At 37.5% G+C, this 21,125-nt stretch overlaps 1 protein-coding gene across 1 annotated transcript in view; it reads right to left on the minus strand.

The window, feature by feature from the left end:
• KCNH8 (potassium voltage-gated channel subfamily H member 8) overlaps nt 1-21,125 on the minus strand; it is a 383,045-nt gene that overhangs the window by 15,978 nt on the left and 345,942 nt on the right. Inside the window, exons 13-15 of the mRNA XM_065876325.1 lie at nt 17,687-18,045; nt 15,543-15,649; nt 12,795-12,871 (exon numbers count right to left, since the gene is read on the minus strand). Coding sequence (XP_065732397.1) covers nt 12,795-12,871; nt 15,543-15,649; nt 17,687-18,045 — 543 coding nt within the window. The remainder of the gene's footprint in view (nt 1-12,794; nt 12,872-15,542; nt 15,650-17,686; nt 18,046-21,125) is intronic.

Genomic DNA, 21,125 nt, shown 5'->3' on the forward strand with positions numbered 1-21,125 from the left:
CCTTGGAGGCTGGCTTGTATGATCTCCATCAATAGGCTCATTGGCTTCTGGCTGGGTTTGACCATTGAAAAACACCATCAACTCAGAGGGAGGCAGGAGAGGGAGGTCAGGGCATGTGCTCCTCTGGCTACTTCCCTGCAGGGTTGAGGTGGGCAGGTCACAGAAAGTACCAACGAAAGATCATGGCTCCTGTCACGTAGCTTTCTCCATCCAGCTTTCTCTGACTCAAGATTCTGTCATCATTCTCTACTCTGGCCCCACAGACCAAGGAGTGGTAGTGAACGTCTGTTGACACTGCCCCAGAGTGGGAAGGGCTGTTCCATCCTTTGTGGTTTCCCTACACTCTACTAACTCCTGTAAATACTCCTTTTATTCAACTCATCGCAAATTGCTCATTTGGAATGTGGCATTGGTCTCACTTGGACACATAACTGTCATATCCATTTAGTCCCTCTATTCAAAGATGAGAAGAGGCCCATATATAAATACTCCCAGGCAAAGAGGACAAAAATAGTTGATCTCCAAAAGTTACATGCATTTAAAATCTACACCTCACAGGACAAGCTTTTTTTAAAATTTTATTTTAGGCTGCATTGGGTCTTCGCTGCTGTGGGGGGACTTTCTCTAGTAGCAGTGACTTGTTGCGGAGCATGGGCTCTAGGCACGTGGGCCCCAGCAGTTGTGGCACATGGGCTCAGCAGTTGCGGCTGGCAGGCTCTAGAGTGCAGGCCCAGCAGTTGTGGCGCACGGGCCTAGCCGCTCCACGGCATGTGGGATCCTCCCGGACCAGGGCCCGAACCCATGTCCCCTGCATTGGCAGGCAGACTCCCAACCACCGCGCCACCAGGGACGCCCCAGGACAAGCTTTTGAGTGGCGTATTTTTTTTTTTCTTTTGAGAGAGCCTCACTATTCTTGAGGGTTTATTTTAATTAATCTACTTATTTATTATCAGTAAAACTCTCATGAGAGCTACAAATCTGCCTATGCATAGAGGCTTGAGAACTGGAAAATAATCAAAAAGTGTCCTACAAATCATTAATTAGTTGGATATATTCCAGTTTAGAAACCTGTGTCCACAAAATGCAAGACTAATATCAACAACACATATGTATTAAAATAGAAAAGCATAATGGTTTTGCCAGCAGTTTAAATGGACTTTGTTTTTCTATGTCAAAAAGTGAAGTATATAGCCTTTGCTTATGTCTTGCTTTCGAGAATTGATGGTCAAGTACTATTCATGATCATGATGAGGAAGAAAAGAGACTGTACAGTCAGATATTGGGATGGTCTGGCAATTCTATCAGTGTGTTTCAGTTGAATCAACTGTCGATGAAAAGATATAATGATAACACCAATTCAGAGGACTGAAGAATAACTTTACCATAGGGTATTACTCATGTAGGTTTCCTTGTGTGAATTTCTGATAGAACCCTGAGTTTTCATAGCCATTTAGGAAAGTAGTAAAGCAACTCTTTCTTTTAATTGAAGTATAGTTGATTTGCAATGTTGTGTTAGTCTCAGGTGTACAGCAAAGTGATTCAGTTATACATACATATATATTTATATAATCTTTTTCAGATTCTTTTCCATTATAGGTTATTACAAGATATTGAATTTAGTTCCCTGTGCTGCATAGTAGGTCCTTGTTGTTTATCTAAGTAAAGCAACTCTTAATTAAAGAACAACCTGTTATTACTATTCTATTTATTTGACTGAAAGAGCCTTCACTGATCTAGTGACACAAATTTAAAACTTATCTGGTAGCTTTCTCAAATATAACCTAGAAAACAACTGAGATTCTCTGTTTTGCGGCAGAAAACATTTCATTACCTGTATGTGTTTGCTTGGTTATTGTATGACACATTTAATTGGGGATATATTGGCACTCAATCTTAAGCAAAGGAAAGAGGAGACAAAATTTTCCTATTAATGTTTGGGTGCTGTGGTAGATATTACTAGTGCTTACTAGTATTTAGTTTTCTGTTACTTCTGGAGTACACAGAAAATTATACTTTTTATCTCTTGAAATTAATTGTATCAATGGAATTAGTTCTAGTTAATGAAATATAAACAGAAATGATGTGTATATCTTTTGAGCCAAAACAATTGTCTGTGCTCTGCTCTTCAAATGGAACATAGCTAATCAATGACATTCCAGGTAGTGGTGCCCCCTCGAGCTAACTAATATTAGGCGTTGGTTGAACAAGAAATAAATTTGAACCAATGAGATTTGGAGTTTGTTTTTTACCTCAGTATACTTTACCCTGTAACAATGCCTATCTGAGAATAATGAGACTCTTCAATATTTCAGAGAAAGTTACTAGACTTTTTTGAGGAAGTTGCAAATGAGAAATTTAAAAGATATTAAAACAAGTTAAAGGATGTCGATGTTACAAAACACTATTTGAAATTGGATGTATATTCTTAGTGACTATTATAAAATGATGCTTTAAAGCCTTAGGAAAATAGTGGATCTAGGGAGATAACTGGAATAGCTATTTTTAAAGAACATGATCTATGATCCAATTATGAAATGTGATGCAAACACAATCGTGTCGGAAAAGGAGATGCTTTTCTGTCAGTCTCCACAGCAACAAGAACTTGGACTCTAACATGCTAGAGGCCAAGTTGATATGCGTAGATTTCTCAAATCTCTTAACAGTATGCTAATGTGTCAATGAAACAAAGGGCTCCAAATCACTCAGTGAGATTCCCAGCAAAGTAGTGGTGTCAAGAATAGAGCTGGTCTTCCCCAAATTTTGGTTCTGCTCACATATATGTATAACTTACAATATATGAAGTTATAAAAGGTAAAAGTCACTTTCTAAATTCTGGAGTTTGAGAAAATGTTTAATTTTGTCTCATTAAAAGAACCACAACATCTTGGCCATAGGGGAATATTTTTTTAAAAATTAGAAGGAAAAGGATTATTCCCACCAAAGCAGCTTGAACATTGAAACAGGCCAATAATTTAAACTGGAAATAAAGCCACTGGTCTGACAAACAGAAGGTATTTTGTGGATGTGACGGTTTTTATTTACCAATGTGACTGGGCCATGGGGTGCCCAGACATTTGGTCAAACGTTGTTCTGGGTGTGTCTGTGAAGCTGTTTCTGGATGAGATTAACATTTGAATCAGTACACTGAGTAAAGCAGATTGTCCCTAATGTATGTGGGCCTCCTTCAATCAATTGAAGACCTGAATAGAACAAAAAGTCTAAGAGGGAACTCCTCCTGCCTGACTATTGATCTGGTACGTCAGTCTCCTCCTGCCTTCAGATTCAAACTGAAACATAAGCTCTTCTCGGGTCTTGAGACTGCTGACTTTTGGACCAGGACTTACAGACTTATACTACTGGTTTTCAGACCTTTGGATTGGACCTGGAACTACATCATCAGCTCTCCTGTGTCTCTAGTTTGCCAACTGCAGAACTGTGACTCCTCAGCTTCCTAACTGCATGGCCCAATTCCTTATAATAAATCTCTCTCTCTCTCTCTCACTCACTCTCTGTTAATATATGTGTATATCCACATATATGTTTTGGGCAACATATGAGAAGTACAAACCTTTATAGAAATCAATTGGTAAAGACTGTACTTGAAGTGAACTTTAAGCAGATGCAAAAACAAAAATCAAGAATGTTCTGGGAACATGAAAAAGAGACCCAAAATAAGAATGTGAATACACCTTAGTATATAAAATGGGGCGAAACCAAACTCAGAATAGGATAAAGTAAAAAAGGAAGGTGAGAATTTTGGATAACATCTGAAAGAGGCTTTTTCCTTAGTTCAGTGCTTTTCATATTATTCCAAGGTATGCTAATGCAAGACAAAATGTTCACAGTTATTTTGTCATTAAAGTGATCCATAAGCAAATGCATTTGGTCGGTGCAGGCTAAAAATAACTTAATTTTGTTTCTTTACTGCAAGAATTCATAGAGTCTTAGTATGCTAATGACTAATGTTCATCTCTAAGAATATGAGTTAATTTTAAGTAAAATATACCAGATGTATTTAACCACAGAGGAATTATTCTCTAAGTTTTATTTTAAATCATCTGAAAAAGAACAAAAATGTTCAAGTATTATATATGTTTCTGGAATTATATAAAGTAAGTGAGGAACGTCTACCCCTTGGTCTATGTAATCCTGTTTTATTAAGTAACCATCATAAGTGTTTTGAACTTATCTTAAAAAAGAATATTTGATAATGTAAGAAGCCCACAATTAGTAAGTGAAAACAAGCAAACAGGAGATAAATAGAAAATAAAAAGTAAAATAGAAGATGTAAATCAAACTATATCAATAATATTAAATATGAATGAATTAAGCCATCTAATCAAAAGGCAAATATTGATAGATTGAATAAAAAAAATCAAGACATCTATAAGCTGTCAACAGAAGACACACATTAGAGTCAAATATACAAGTAGGTTAAAAGAAGAAGGATGAAAAAAGATATCATGCAAACAGCAACCATAAGAAAGCTGGAAAAGCTATACTAATATCAGACAAAATAGACTTAAAAATTTTACTAGAGATAAAGAAGAAACATTTGGTAAAACAGGTGGTCAACTTTACAGGAAATGATAACAATTATATATATATATATATATATATATATATATATATATATATATAACAACAGAGCCCTAAATACATGAAGCAAAAAAAGTCAAAATTGAAGGGAGAAATAGACAATCAGTAATAGTAGTTAGAGACTGCAATATCTCATTTTTAATAATAAATAGAACAACTGGGCAGCTCAACAAGGAAATAGAAAACTTGAACGTCACAGACCTATAGTCATAGACATAACAGACATCTATAGAATATTCACCCAACAACAGCAGAATACACAGTCTTCTCAAGTGCACACAGAACATTCTCCAGGAAAGACCATATGCTATGCCATTAAGTAAACCTAAATAAACGTAACAGGATTAAAATCATACAAAGTGTGTTCTTCAAATATAATGGAATGAAATTAGAAATTAGTAATAAAGAAAATTGGGAAATTCTCAAGTATGTGGACATTAAATCACACATTACTAAATAAGCAATAGGTCAAAGAAGAAATCACAGGAGAAATTAAAAAATAATTTGAGATAAATGAAAATGAAAACACAACATACTCAAGTTTATGGGATGTAGTTAAAGCAGTGCTTAGGGAGAAATTTATGGTAATGCCTATTGAAAAAGAAGAAAGATATAAAATCAACTTCACCTTAAGGCACTGGAAAAAGAAAAGTGAACTAAATTCAAAGGAAGCAGGAAGAAGGAAATAATGAGGATTAGAGCAGAAAACAATGAAAATAGAGAATAAAAATGAAGAAAAATGATCAAAACCAAAAGCTGTTTTTTTGAAAATATCAACAAAATTGACAAAGCTTCACCTAAATAAAAAGAGAGATGACTCAAATTACTAAAATCAGGAATGAAAGAGGAGACATTACTACCAACATTACAGAAATGAAAAGAATCATAAGGAAAAAAAAAAAAAAGAATCATAAGGAAATACTTTGAACGCTATAGGTCAACAAGTAAGATAACAGATGAATTTGACAAATTTCTACAGAGACGTAAACTACCAAAACTGACTCAAGAAGAAATAGAATATCTAAATAGACCCATAAAAGTAAAGTGATTAAATTAGTAATCAAAAAACTTTCCACAAAGAAAAGCCCAGGACCAGATGGCTTCACCAGACCTTTAAGCGAGCATTAATAGCAATTCTTCACAAACTATTTAAAAATATAGAAGAGGAGGGAACACTTCTCAACTCATTTTATGAGACCAATATTACTCTCACATGAAAACCAGACAAAGATATCACAAGAAAAAGAAAACTGTAGACCAGTAATTTATGAATATAGATGGCAAAAATCCTCAAAAAAATACTACCAAATTGAATCCAGCAATATTTAAAAGGGATTCTACACCATGACCAGGGGGATTTATTTTAAGAATGCAAGTTTAGTTTGCCATCCCCAAATCATTAATTAACATAATATACCATATTGGTAGAATAAAGGACAAAAAACAAACAAACACATTGTCATCTCAATAGGTGCAAGAAAAAGCATTTGACAAAATTTAACATCCCCTTGTGATAAAAACACTCAACAAATCAGGGATACAAGGGTACTCTCTCAACATGAAAAAGGGAATTTATGAAATACACACAGTTAACATCATATTCAATGGTGAAAGACAAAGACTTCCTTCCCAAGGGGAGGCACAAGAGAGGGATATTTCTTTCCATTTCTATTCAGTGAAGTACTGGAAGTTCTAGCCAAGGCAATTAGGGAAGAAAAGGTAATAAAAGGCATTTAAATTGGAAAAGGAGAAATAAAACTATCTCTACTTCTAGATGGCATGATCTAATATAAAAAATTTCCAAAAAACCCACTCCCAAATTATTAGCACTATTTAAAATGTTTGGTAAAGTTGCAGGATACAAGATGAGCAAGCAAAAATCAGGTGTATTTCCGTACACTATAAGTGAACAATCCAAAAATAAATTAAGAAAACAATTTCATTTACAATAGCATCAAAAACATTAGAACTCCCTTAAAAAACTAAAAATAGAACTACCATAAATCTACAAACAGTAAATGCTGGAGAGGGTGTGGAAAAAAGGGAACCCTCTGCACTGTTGGTGGGAATGTATATTGATACAGCCACTATGGAGAACAGTATGGAGGTTCCTTAAAAAACTAAAAATAGAACTACCATACGACCCAGCAATCCCACTACTGGGCATATACCCTGAGAAAACCATAATTCAAAGAGTCATGTACCACAATGTTTATTGCAGCTGTATTTACAATAGCCAGAACATGGAAGCAGCTTAAGTGTCCATCAACAGATGAATGGATAAAGATGTGGCGGGGCTTCCCTGGTGGTGCAGTGGTTGAGAGTCCGCCTGCTGATGCAGGGGACATGGGTTTGTGCCCCGGTCTGGGAAGATCCCACATGCCACGGAGCGGCTGGGCCCGTGAGCCATGGCCGCTGAGCCTGCGCGTCCGGAGCGTGTGCTCCGCAACGGGAGAGGCCACAACAGTGAGAGGCCTGTGTACCTCAAAAAAAAAAAAAAAGAAGAAGATGTGGCACATATATACAATGGAATATTACTCAGCCATAAAAAGAAGCGAAATTGAGTTATTTGTAGTGAGGTGGATGGACCTAGAGACTGTCATACAGAGTGAAGTAAGTCAGAAATAGAAAAACAAATACTGTATGCTAACACATATATATGGAATCTAAAAAAAAAGATTCTGAAGAACCTAGGGGCAGGACAAGAATAAAGACGCAGACGTAGAGAATGGACTTGAGGACACGGGGAGGGGGAACAGTAAGCTGGAACGGAGTGAGAGAGTGGCATGGACATATATACACTACCAAATGTAAAATAGATAGCTAGTGGGAAGCAGCCACATAGCACAGGGAGATCAGCTTGGTGCTTTGTGACCACCTAGAGGGGTGGGATAGGGAGGGTGGGAGGGAGATACAAGAGGGAGAAGATATGGGGATATATGTATATGTATAGCTGATTCACTTTGTTGTACAGCAGAATATAACACACCATTGTAAAGCTATTATACTCCAATAAAGATGATAAAAAAGTATTAGAACTCTTAGGAATACATTTAACCAAGGAAGTGCAAGACTTGTACACTGAAAACTACAAAATATTGTTGAAAGAAATTTAGAAAGATATGGATAGACACATAGAGCAATAGAATAGAATTGAGAGTCCAGAAATAAACCCTCATATCAATGGCAAGTTGAGTGTCAGAAGAGTACAAAGACAATTCAGTGGGGAAAACAGTGTTTTTAATAAATGGTGATGTGATCACTAGACATCCACACAAAAAAATTAAGTAAAATTGGACCCATACATCACCCATATACAAAAATTAACTCAAAATATACCAAAGACCTAAATGTAAGAGCTCACACTATAAAACCTTTAGAATAAGACAGAGGAATAAATCTTAATGACCTTGGGATAGGCAATGGTTTCTTAGATGTGACCTCAAAATCACAAAGAACAAAAGAAAAAGGAGATAAATTGGATATCACCAAATTGTGCTTTATAGAAAAACATTAAGAAAATTAAAGGGCAACTTAAAGAATGTGAGAAGAAAACTGTACATCCATCATAACTTGTTATCTAGAATATATAAAGAACACTCACAACTCAGTAATAAACAGACAACCTAATTTAAAAATGGACAGAAGATCTAAACTGACAGTTCTCCAAAGACATACAAATGGCCAATAACACATGAAAAGATGCTCAAATTATTAGCTATCAGGGAAATGCAAATGGAAACCACATGAGATACCACTTTATGCACACAAGAACGGTTATATAAAAAAATCAGATAATAACAAATAAAAATTGTTGGTGAGAAAGTGGAGAGGTTGGAACCTTCATATGCTGCTAAATGTAAAATTCTTCTGCTGCTTTGGGAAACAGCCTGGCAGTTCCTCAAATGTTTACACATAGGGTTACCAGCCATTCTTCTTTACTCAGGAGAAATTAAAACATGTGCACACAAAATCTTGCGTGAATGTTTTATGAAAGTTCATAGTAGCATTGTTCATATTAGCCAAAAAGTGGTTACAACACAAATGCCCATCAAATGATGAATGAATAAACAAAATGTGCTAGATCTATATAATGAAATATTACTTGGCAGTAAAAAGGAATAAAGTACTGGTATGCAACAATGTGAGATGAAAACCTCGAAAATATTACACTCAGTGAAAAAAGCCAGTCACAAAGGACCATATTGTATGATTCCATTTATATAAAATGGCCTGAGTGGGTAAATCTACAGGCATATAGTGTAGCTTAGTGGTTGCCTGGGGCTGAAGATGGGGAGCCACTGGCATTAGGGGTGATGGCTGTGTGGTGCAAAGCTTCTTTGTGGGGTAACAAAATGTTCTAAAATTTATTATGGTGATGCATGCACAAGTCTAGGAATATACTAAAAGCCCTCAAGTGTAGGCTTTAATTAATTAATTAATTAATTAATTTTGGCTGTGCTGTCTGGCTTGCGGGATCTTAGTTCCCTGACCAGGGATCGAACCCGCGCTCCCTGCCATACAAGCACAGAGTCATAACCATTGGACAGCCAGGGAAGTCCCGAGGTGTACAATTTAAAAGGATGAATTCTATGACACATTAATTATACCTCAATAAAGTTGTTTTAAAAATGGAGTTAATAAATAGTATGAGAAGCCAGACTTCTCTCTCAGAAAAGTCAATATGTTTCTACAAAACTCATTTATATTTTTGTTTAGGCATGTATTATATACATGAAACATTTTCATTCTCCTTAATATAGTTAAGACTCAAGTTGGAATAAAATGGCCTAATATTAACTGGCTCCTTTATGTACCTACAAAATAAAATGTTAACAAGTGGCAATTAGAGCACTCCAGCCAAAGTGCACTCTGCTAAGGATGATTTAACAAGCCACCGCATTTTCTCACTTTGAAATTGAAGATTTGTCTGTGATTACCTTTCTGTTAAGTTTGGCAGGTTGTCTTTTGCCTAGTTTTAATATCATTTTACCACTTAAACGTTTAGTGTAATGTCAAATAATGGTTAAGCATTGTTAACTGGCATACTGGGTCTCCTTGCCCTTAAATCAACTTAAGTATTACAGAATAAGTGTTCTTTACAGTAAATCGGTGACACTTTTACATCAAATTATTTAGTTAAAATAAGATGCACTGAAATGTAAATTTTTTACCCTATCATTTTTTATTGTAATTTAAAAAAATAAATATATTTATTTATTTTTGGCTGCATTGGGTCTTCGTTGCTGCGCGTGGCTTTCTCTAGTTGCGGTGAGCAGGGGCTACTCTTCCTTGTGGTGCATGGGCTTCTCATTGCAGTGGCTTCTCTTGTTGCGGAGCATGAGCTCTAGGTGCGTGGGCTTCAGTAATTGTGGCAGGCAGGCTCAGTAGTTGTGGCCCACAGGCTTAGTTGCTCAGTGGCATCTTCCCAGACCAGGGCTCAAACCCATGTCCCCTGCACTGGCAGGCAGATTCTTAACCACTGTGCCACCAGGGAAGTCCCTATTCTAATTTTATAGTGAGTGCCTTCATAGCAAAAGGAAGTCTCAGGTGAAAGCAGTCTCATTTTCATGATCAAATATGTTTCCCTTAAGTCCATTCATTTTCATTTTATTCCATATGCGTTGACTAATTCTCTCTCCTGTTACTCTGCATGGGGCACTGCTGGGTAGCAGGGGGGACTAACTTGAGAGTCACATTTGTTGACTAGAAGCATGACCTTGTATGAGGAGAGAATGAGCATTTGACCACCATGTTTGGTGCTTTACATATGGTATTAAGTCCTTACCACGCTCCTCTATGGCAGATTTTATCATTACCATTTAATAGAGGAAAAACCTGAACTTAGGGAAGGTGAACATTGAAGATACCAACACATTTTTTCCCCCAAACTAATTACTAACTTCTGTGTTTCAGCTAAGATATTGGTCAGTCAGTTCCTAAAACCATTAAATAAACTCAAATGTGAAGGAAAATATTGATAATTCAAATGTTATTAATGTGTGATTTTATCTGAGAACAGTATCTTAAAGAAAATTGTTTAATAAAAAGTTGCTATCCAAAAAAAAAAAAAAAACCCAACAACAAAAAACCCCACAATAATAAAGCACTCTTAAACCACACACACACAAAAGTTGATGTCCAGGTGCCCAAAAGAGTGTTTAGTTTGTTTTCTTTTTGTTCTTCTGTGTATTTTTTTTTGGTGTATTTTTAATGAGATTATTTGTGTGATCTCACATATGGCCAAGTCCTCATGATTTAAGCAGTTTCAATCCAGCTAGTTTTTCTTTTCCGATTTTGTTAGTCTGCCCTTTGGCCCTCTTACTTCTTGTTGGCAACCATCTCACTTCCAGAAAGTGTAGACTCCGAATGAGAGAGGGCAGTAAAGCACAAATCTTCACTAAGCTGATGGAACACACATTGAACAAAAACCTATAGACTTGAGCTTCCCTGGTGGTGCAGTGGTTAAGAATCTGCCTGCCAATGCAGGGGACACGGGTTTGAGCCCTGGTTCGGGAAGATCCCACATGCGGCGGAGCAGCTAAGCCCGTGCGCCACAACTACTGAGCCTGTGCTCTGGAGTCCACGAGCCACAACTACTGAAGTCCGTGCGCCTAGAGCCTGTGCTCTGCAACAAGAGAAGCCACCACGATGAGAAGCCCACGCACCTCAACGAAGAGTAGCCCCTGCTCGCAGCAAGTAGAGAAAGCCCACACGCAGCAACGAAGACCCAACACAGCCAAAAATAAGATAAATGAAATAAATAAATTTATTAACAAAAGAACCCTATAGACTTTGTGACAAGCTGCCCAGTTTTCCATTATTACAGGTAATTGGAAACCAATTATGATTACGTGAATTTCATTTTTTTCAAATCTCATCAATATCATCAGTTGGTTACATTTTCCATCAAGACCTCATCAGAGAATCTAAAACTTCAGCCCTATTACCCTGTCTGTGTCTGCTCACTGAACTTGGCCTAGGTCTACCTGGAAGTTCACCACAGACAGCTGGGTCTTCCTGCATATTCCTGTCTGAAGGATCCTCCTAGCGTCTTCTGCAGCTAAGCCTGAAGGTAACCTCTCAGGAGCCACCCTCAACTCCTTTTACTTGTCTCATGGAAGAACAATTCTGAGTTGCCCTACCCAGTCTCTCAGTGGCCACCCCCGAGCAGGATCAAGCCCCAATTGCCTACAGAGTGAATGATCTCATTAACACACACTTATTTACTTGTTTTCCTTTCTTTCCTGTCTTATTCCTTTGCTCCTTCATCTTGCTTCCTGGATCACCTCCCAAAGAAACTATCTGCATCCAAATCATTGTCTCAAAATCTATTTTTTAAAAAAATTTAATTTTAGGGGGACACCCAAATTAAGAGACTGATTCAGAAATTACCTTCTCTATTTATATGAGACATACAGAAAAGACAAATTTATAGAAACAGAAAGTAGATAAGTGGTTGCCTAGGGCTAGATGTGGGAACAGAGATTAATCATAAATGGGTGTGAGAGATCTTTTTAGGGAGGAAAAATACTCTAAAACTCAGGTGGGGATGGTTGAACCACTCAATAAAGATAGTAAAAATCATTAAACTATACACTTGAAATAGGTGAATTTTATGATACGTACAGTATACCTCAATAAAGTTTTTTAAGAAATAACCTTATTTTACACGGAGAGATGGTAAGATCTAAAGAGCTAAAGTGCTCAAAGTTACACAGCAAATACAGGCCAGAGAAAAGAATAGAGTTTCAGGCCATTTGGTTACTCTGATTCATTACTTTTGATTGGACAAATGATCTTGCTTTAACTCATTAAAAATTAAAGTACTTGAAAAAAGTGACAAAGCACCAATTAAACCAAGTATCAATACATTTATGACACCAATTATAATAATCATTTAGTTAGTGTTTCCTGTAGGTTAAATAATTTACCTAGGTTATTTCATTTAATTTCACAAACGGGCCATAAGGTGGGGATGACTACTATCTCTTTGCTACCCATGGGGAAATAGAGCTTGAGAGAAGGTAAGTGACTAATAGTCACATGAGGCTGAGTGGGAATTCATCCATATTTGTCACCAGACACCAGAGCACATATTCATCATGACTATATTATACCACTTCTGCTGGTGAGTAGGATTTCTTTCCCCTCTCACCACTCCAACATGACCAGAGAAAGGCAAAGCTCCATACCTCGCTGTTGAGTTTGTTTATCTGCTGCTTGGTCTCCTCTGCTTTGATGAAGAGGACAGCAGCTCCAATCTCTGGGTCTGGAAAGTGACACACACGCAGAATGAGTCCTTCAGGAATAAACCTCATATTTCAGGACTGGGGCAGTTAGAACAAGGAAGGAAGCCCAAGCTACCTTCAACCTTTCCTGATGTCGGTGCACTGTAGCTTCTGTCTCCCTAGTTCTCCTCTGGATGGCACCTGGTGAGCTCTTTGAAACTAGGCACACAGCATGGTGGTGACTGTGGCCACACTTACTGGATGTGTCCATGGCCACCTTCCCCCTCTCCTGAACACAGTCCTACCATGTGCCCAAATGGCACATGTTCTCTTCTTTGACCATTTTCCAAAAATATATCACAGCCAGTGTCCAAGCCATAGAAAAGAGATGTTCTTTTCTCCTCTCTTCCCTTTCCAGATTTTGAGTCCTGTACCCATGAGAGCATTTTCCTCCGACCTCTATTAAAGCTGCTCATCCCCACTGCAGGCTTTCTGTCTCTTCCAATGTTGCTCTAAAAGGTGATTTCTCCCGTTTCCCGGGTCTCTCATCTCCACTTTTTCTCTACCTTACTTTTACAAATACATTTCATATCTGTCAGGAGCAGAAGCACAGATGAATCATTGCTAGCTAGAGTGGAAAGGATTTGATATACAGAGGTATCTATATCTATATATGTCGTATATATATATATATATCATGATGACTATCCTAATTCTGGTCAATTATGTGTAGAAAATTTGCCTGTGGGAGAAAAAAGTCGCTCAAAACAATCAAGTGTCAGAGTAGTAAAAGTTCCTTTTGCTGAGATATTTTTCAAAGTTAATCTATTCATTCAATGAATGATAAGAGATCACCTACAACAGGCTAAGCCTCCTTTAGATGAGACAGAAATAAAGAAAATATATTGACCTTCATGGGGCTTTGAGTCTAGCTGGGAAAAGAGACATTGAAAAAGCAATTATGGGGCTTCTCTGGTGGTGCAGTGGTTAAGAATCTGCCTGCCAATGCAGGGGACACAGGTTCGAGCCCTGGTCTGGGAAGATCCCACATGCCATGGAGCAACTAAGCCCGTGCGTCACAACTACTGTAGCCCCCGTGCTTAGAGCCTGTGCTCTGCAGCAAGAGAAGCCACCCTAATGAGAAGCCCGAGTACTGCATTGAAAAGTAGCCCCCTCTCACTGCAACTAGAGAAAGCCTGCGCACAGCAATGAAGACCCAATGCAGCCAAAATAATAAATAAATAAATTTATTTTTTAAAAAAAGCAATTATGCAATAGGTGTGGATTTCATACTAAGGGCAGTAGGAATCCATCTCAGGATTTTAAGCATAGGAATAGCGTAATAAGAATAAATTTGTATTTTTTTAAAAGTTCACTCTGTATGGAGAACAGTGTGAAAACAGAGAAGTGACTTTGGAAGCACTGCAGGCAAGAGTGAATGTGGCAGGGAAAAGGGTGGTAGAAGGAAGGATAGAAAGTCTCAGACATAACTGAGAGATATTTAGGAGGTAAAGTCAAGAATATTTGTTGCTTGAATGGATGAGTATTGGGGTAGATGTTGGGAAAAGGGAGAAGAGGAGGCTAAGGGGGGTGGCAGGACCAGAAATACTAGGTGGATGGCATGATGACGTCCTGTGAGCCAACAAGGAAAACTTCCTATTGGGACCCACCATCAGCTTCCATAGCAAATGCTCACATCTGGTTGACTAGAACTATGATTTCTGTGCTTCTTGCTCAGAGCAGATATAAGTCCATTACATGGATGAATCATGATTGTTGACTAACATCTGCATTCCTCTCCTCACCTTCCTACCTCCCACCATTGTCCTACTATGGAGTCTTACTCTTCCATCTTCCCAGATGAGTGCTGAGAAGAACTGTTGATTGAGATGGAAGACTGGTATTCTACCAAATGGAGACATACCCCCAGAGCTGTACATTCAGAAGTCTTTACTGGGCTTGGCTTTGCCCATGGAAGGATTCACCAATTAGCAGGAGATCCTGACACAAGGATCTGCCTTGCATCTGGTGACTGTTTGGGATCACCTATGTTCATTATTCTCTATCAACTACAGGTGCGTCTTCTTTTAGAAGTTGTCATTTCTGGCCTTCATCATGCTGACAAATTCTTTTGTGGGCAATGAACTCAAGAATGAAATGGAGAGAGAGGAGCCTGGGCTAGGTTTGGGGGTACTTTACGTTAATTCACCATCCCTAGAGGGTAGTACTTCATATAATTCCCCATCATTTCCGATATTCTTACATACTTCTGAAGATATTTATCCCTGGCAAACTGCAAGTATGTAACCACTTACCCAATAAATTGGTTAAGTATAACCAATGTTCCTACAGTCTACACCCAACACAGCATTTCCTTTGGGTAATGTTGTTTCTGTGGATTAGTCTGCATTTATAATAGGAAAACATGGTTACCCTCTGATGAAGAGCAGAAATTTGAGTCTCCTCCTGACACACCATTTACCTGGGCTGGTAAGCTGCAGGGTGTCGAGCCTGGATAGAGGAACCATTACAAACGCTATCTTAATAACTTGGAGGTGGCACAGACTCAAGTCAAATTACTTTGTGGCTTTGGTTAAGTTCCATCACATGGAGAATACCCCGAGAATGGGAAGGCAAAAAAGTGCCTATACCAAACATTACAAGTTGTAAAGACATATCACCCCTTGAGAGAAGACTAAATATAGAGCTTACCTCCAAGAGGAGGAGAAATTCGGGGCTCCGGTCTGACTCGTTCAGAGCCAAAGTCAAAAGACTGGCTTTCCTCACTACAGTTTCCATCTTCAATTCCATCAACAACCCTGTTTAAAATAACAAGCATTGGCTAGTTGTGCATTTATATCCATGGGTTCCAGTATTCCTAGAAGACTTGAAAAATCGTGTGTTAAATTTCGAAATTCTAGACACTCTAGAGCTGGGCTATCCAATATGGTAGCCATTAGCCTTATACGGCCATTGAGCACCTGAAATGTGCAAAAAGAGATGTGCTGTAACTATAAAATACACACTGGATTTTGAAGATTTTAGTAAAAAATGTAAGTTATTTAATTAGAAATTTTTTACATTGTTCACATTTGAAATGCTAGTATTTGGGGCATATTGAGTCACATAAAATATCTTATTAAAATTATTATTAAATAATTCCACGTGTGTGTGTTTACTTTTTAAAGATGTGGCTACTGGAACATTTAAAATTACTCATGTAGCTCACAATTTTAGCTCATGCTACATTTCTATTGAACAGCAATGCTATAGATCTTAGACTCATTTATTCTCAGATTCAAAACCTTAAGCTACAGATGTTCTCTTATCTAAATTTATATTAATTCACTACTCTATCCAGAATTAAAGAGTTTTAACGTAATGTTTACAGAATTGCAGAAAATAACTTTGAAAACATCTTTGCTCTGGACGTGGACAAAACTCTGAAGTGAGAGTTGAGGAATTATATTTAAATGACTATTAGGACTCTAGCTAATCTTCTTTCCTTGGTAAATAATATCTAACACACTCATTATTTTAAAAAAAGATGAATTTATTGTAGAAAATGTAAACATAAAGGTAGCAAAAATCTGAAAAGAAGAATCAACTGTCATTCACCACTACCCTTAACATCTTGGTGTGTTCTCAAAATCTTTTTCTAGATATAAAATAAAATATGTTTTTTCATAAGTGTAGAATAAGTTGTACATGAAAATTTCTTTTCCAGCTCTGATACATTTTCCCCCTTTTTTATAATTTAGTATTTTTCATTTTAGAGAAATTTTAGGACGGAGAAGAGTTAAGGGATGTTTTCAAATTACCATCTCCAACTGAATTCCTGAACATTTAATATCCACCTACTTATCATTAACCCTGTTTTGCTTATTTTCCCCTTAATATTTTCTCTAAATGGATAAGTTGTGTTCTTCAAATGACTAACTAAATATGTAGTATATCAGAAACATCTCTTGCCTTATAAGCAGAACAACAGAATTTGTATCTATATTTCAGAACTCAAATTTCTGAGATTTTGGACAAAATATGTAACCTTCAAAATACTTAACACTTCTTACAACTTTATAGTAGAGATAATACAAGCTACTTTAGACGATTCCTGAAAAGACTAAATGTAATAGTAAATGAAAAATTACCTAGCCGAGTACATGAGACTAGGAATCACTCAATATGTTTTTTTCTTGTCTATTTTTACTGAGCTGTTACACACCGTAGCCTACTCTTTTCACATTTTCTGAGTCAGAATTTTTCAGTGTTTCAATCACTTTTAGTTGATCCTAAAGTGAATTTTTTTAAAATTAAAAAATAGAACCATCCCATATTACAGGCTGAAGGGACCAGAAATAAAACTAAGTTCAGTCGTCCACAATAATGAAGCAAATACTATGGGACATGAAGACCAGCACTTCACTTCCTTCATAATTTCCACTCATTGCTTCATGAAACTTTTGGTAAGATCAGATACTGAGGGGATAACAATACGGACTTTGTTCCATCTCTTTTGTTTTCATTAGAAATTTATAAGTTATAAAATTACAATGTAGAAATATACATCTATAAAAATAGGTAGAGCTAAATGGATAAAGGGAGAAGAGAAAGAATTTGGAACATGTAATGGACCCTTTTGAGAATGTGACTAACATGATTTATTCTCATCTTGCATACACCTCCACGTAGAGTCAAAAATGGCGCACAAAAATTTAAGGAAGCTGAAGCATCGAGGCTAGGAACCTGCATGGCAGAAAGGCCTAGAAGGCTGACTCATTTACTAGCCAGGTACTAGTCTGAATACAAGGCAGCCAGTTTCACCTCGGAAAGAATTCTATGATGTGAACTCTCACCTTGGACTGAGGTCTGGGGGTCCAGCATTGTTCAAAGTTGAAAGTTGCAATTTCAAGTTCTTCTCTTTTCTTTTACCGTGGTTAGGGGCGTCGGCTTCCTGTTTGCTTTTGGGGGAATTGGAACTGGAGACTCTGACAGGTGAGTGAAATGGCACTGTTCCCGAGGCCAGCTGCTTCAGGCTTAAGCCGAGATAGCTCTTACTGCTTCCAGGCCTCTTGCTACGGGAAGAGGAAGATCCCCTTGTGTAGATGGGGGAGAGGGAAGCAGTCTCCTCCTCTTCCCGGCTCTCTTCCTCTTCCTCGTCTTCCACAATGGATGGGAGTCTCTTCTTGATGCTGCCATTTCCCTTGGGCTCTGGCTAAATCGGAGGATAATATACATGAGTACAGATGGTGAAGACTTCTTGAGAGGCATATCATTCATGCTGCAGGGCCCATCTGAACAAAGTCAGGTCCCCTAGAGCCTTTAAAATGGAAGACCTCACAGATTTTGCTCTTATTTATTCAGCTGTTCAAAGTCTCTCATACTGTCTAGCACAGGGAACTCTACTCAATATTCTGTAATAACCTACATGGGAAAAGAATCTGAAAAAGAATGATTCACTTTGCTGTACACCTGAAACTAACACAACACTGTAAATCAACTATACTCCAATAAAAATTTTAAACAAAACAGAAATAGACTCACAGACATAGAAAACAAACTTAAGATTACCCAAGGGGAGGGGGGTAGAGGGATAAATTAGGAGTTTGACATTAAAATATACACACTGCTATATATAAAATAGATAACCAACAAGGACCTCCTATATAGCACAGAGAACTCGATTCAATATCTTGGAATAACTTATAATGGAAGAGAATGTTAAAAAAGGATATATACATATATATATGTATATATATACATATATATATATATATCTCAATCACTTTACTGTACACCTGAAACTAACACAACATTGTAAATCAACTATATTTCAATAAAAGATGTTAAAAATCTCCCCATTTCTGATCTCAGCTAGGTTTACTCTCTCTGCTTTCCTGGTGTTAGCCCACAATGGTCTTTTAAACTCTCTTGGTGGTGAGCTATGTAAAAGGTGCATTTGATCAGGTTTGCATTGAGGTTTTAATCAGCCTGTCATTTATAATAGCATATGATGGCATGTTTTTAGGAATAAGACATTTTTCAATTTTACTGGAAGGTCTTGGGCCTTGATAGTTTATTTAATTTATTTATTTCATTTTTCAGGTATCCTCATCATTTTATTTTTTATTGAAGTATTGTTGATATACAATATTATATGTTACAGGTGTACGATATAGTGATTCACAATTTTTACAGGTTATACTCCATTTATAGATATTGTAAAATATTGGCTATATTCCCTGTGTTGTACAACATCTCCCTGTAGCTTATTTTATACCCAGTAGTTTGTACCTCTTACTCCCCTACCTGTATCTTGCCCCTCCCCCTTCCCTCTCCTCATTGATAACCGCTAGTTTGTTCTCTGTGTCTGCTTCTTTTTGGTTATATTCACTAGTTTGTTGTATTTTTTAGATTCCACATATAAGTGATCTCATACAGTATTTGTCTTTCTCTGTCTGACTGATTTCACTTAGCATAATTGGGCATTGATATTTTAAAGTTACAGGGTCCTCAGTGGAACTTTATGTGGAGATCAACCAGCAAAATTATATTATCTTTGAGAATAAAACTCTTTCCTATTTTGGATCATAGATGAACGAAGATCAGAAGTGTCCTCAGCTCTCCTTGTTCTCACAAGTCAGGTGGCAGGAAGTACAGCAAACCATTTGATCCTCTCACCTTGAAGAGCCTTAGGAAAGGAAAGGGAGAGTTTTGTAAACTCTCCTGTAGGATTCCTACCTGGGCTCCTTCAACCTTACAGGCCTAGAAGAAGCAAAGGAGAGGATGGGAAAGGATGAAGGAGGGGATAATGAAGGGGCAGGGCAGACAAGGTAGCAAAGGCTAAGCTGATGGCCCTCAACAGAGTCACTCTAAGAGTATGTGTTTCTTGCTCTGCCCCAGACATGGCCTCCCTGCTCCAAAAAGTCAGTTCATTTTTCTGTGCCTCAGTTTCTTTTGAGAATACAATCATTTATACCTGCTTATCAATAATTCATAATAAAAATAAACTGAAAAGACCTAAGAATACTATTTATTGTCATGAGCTGTCATGGTTATTACTTCATCTCAATAAATAGTTGTTTTATTGGTATATGAATTTTATTGTAACAGTTATAATGATATATATATATGTAACAAAAAAATGAACTTGAATCTGTAGTGACTGACAGGCCCATTCACCCATTTAGTTGAGGCCATAGCTGTAAAGTAAAATGATCAGTTCACTTAGGAAGGTCTTTTTTTTTTTTATTTTAATCTTTTAAAAAATTAATTAATTAATTAATTGGCTGTGTTGGGTCTTCATTTCTGTGCGAGGGCTTTCTCTAGTTGCGGTGAGTGGGGGGCCACTCTTCATCGCAGTGCGCGGGCCTCTCACTGTCATGGCCTCTCTTGTTGCGGAGCACAGGCTCCAGAAGTGCAGGCTCAGTAGCTGTGGCTCACAGGCCCAGTTGCTCTGCGGCATGTGGGATCTTCCCAGACCAGGGCTCGAACCCGTGTCCTCTGCATTGGCAGGCAGATTCTCAACCACTGTGCCACCAGGGAAGCCCTGTATTTTAATCTTATGGGTCAAAATTTCTTGAGGAAATGGAATTATTAGACTCATCTTTCCAACTATGTGATTATTTTAATTAATGGTAAAGCTATAAGTTCTTTATTCAAGAGTTATGGTTTTGCTTTTATTTGTTTTTTTTTCTTCACAGCATTTTAAATTCTGTGCTTTTAACAAAAGATGGACCCATGTGGAATTGCAGAGGAACATTTGTATACTAGTATTGTAGAACAGAAATGTGAGCTCACCCAGCTAAAGATACAACAGGGCGAACTCATCACAGAAATTAAAATCAGTGAGTACATTCTCTAACTGGACTTCTGTTTACATTTGCATTGGCAATTTAACCATTCCTTTGTTTCAAGGAGGATCCCTTGGCTCTAACAGAATCTTCTGACTAGTAACCTATAAGATGTTTGTACTTCTACAAGTTCATTTAATTTTCACACTTCCATGCTTGGAACCTTGGACAATTTGCTTAGGTACTGACTCTTGTGACTGGGACAGCCGACACGATTTATACCAAGAATTCATTAGCCCGTGGACCATCATTTCAGACAATACCCAAATTTATTATTATTAAATACCCAGCTCCACATGCAGCCTCTGTGCAGGAGGAGTACCTGTTACTTTCTTCAGGCCATTGGTATAGAAACACCCTCCTCCCTTGTGTCACTGGATTCACCTGTGTATACATGGCCACAAAATTCAACCATAGATCTTTTCCTTCTCTCTGACCCATC

The sequence above is a fragment of the Phocoena phocoena genome, chromosome 4, assembly GCF_963924675.1.
Source record: "Phocoena phocoena chromosome 4, mPhoPho1.1, whole genome shotgun sequence".
NCBI classification, from domain to species: Eukaryota; Metazoa; Chordata; class Mammalia; order Artiodactyla; family Phocoenidae; genus Phocoena; species Phocoena phocoena.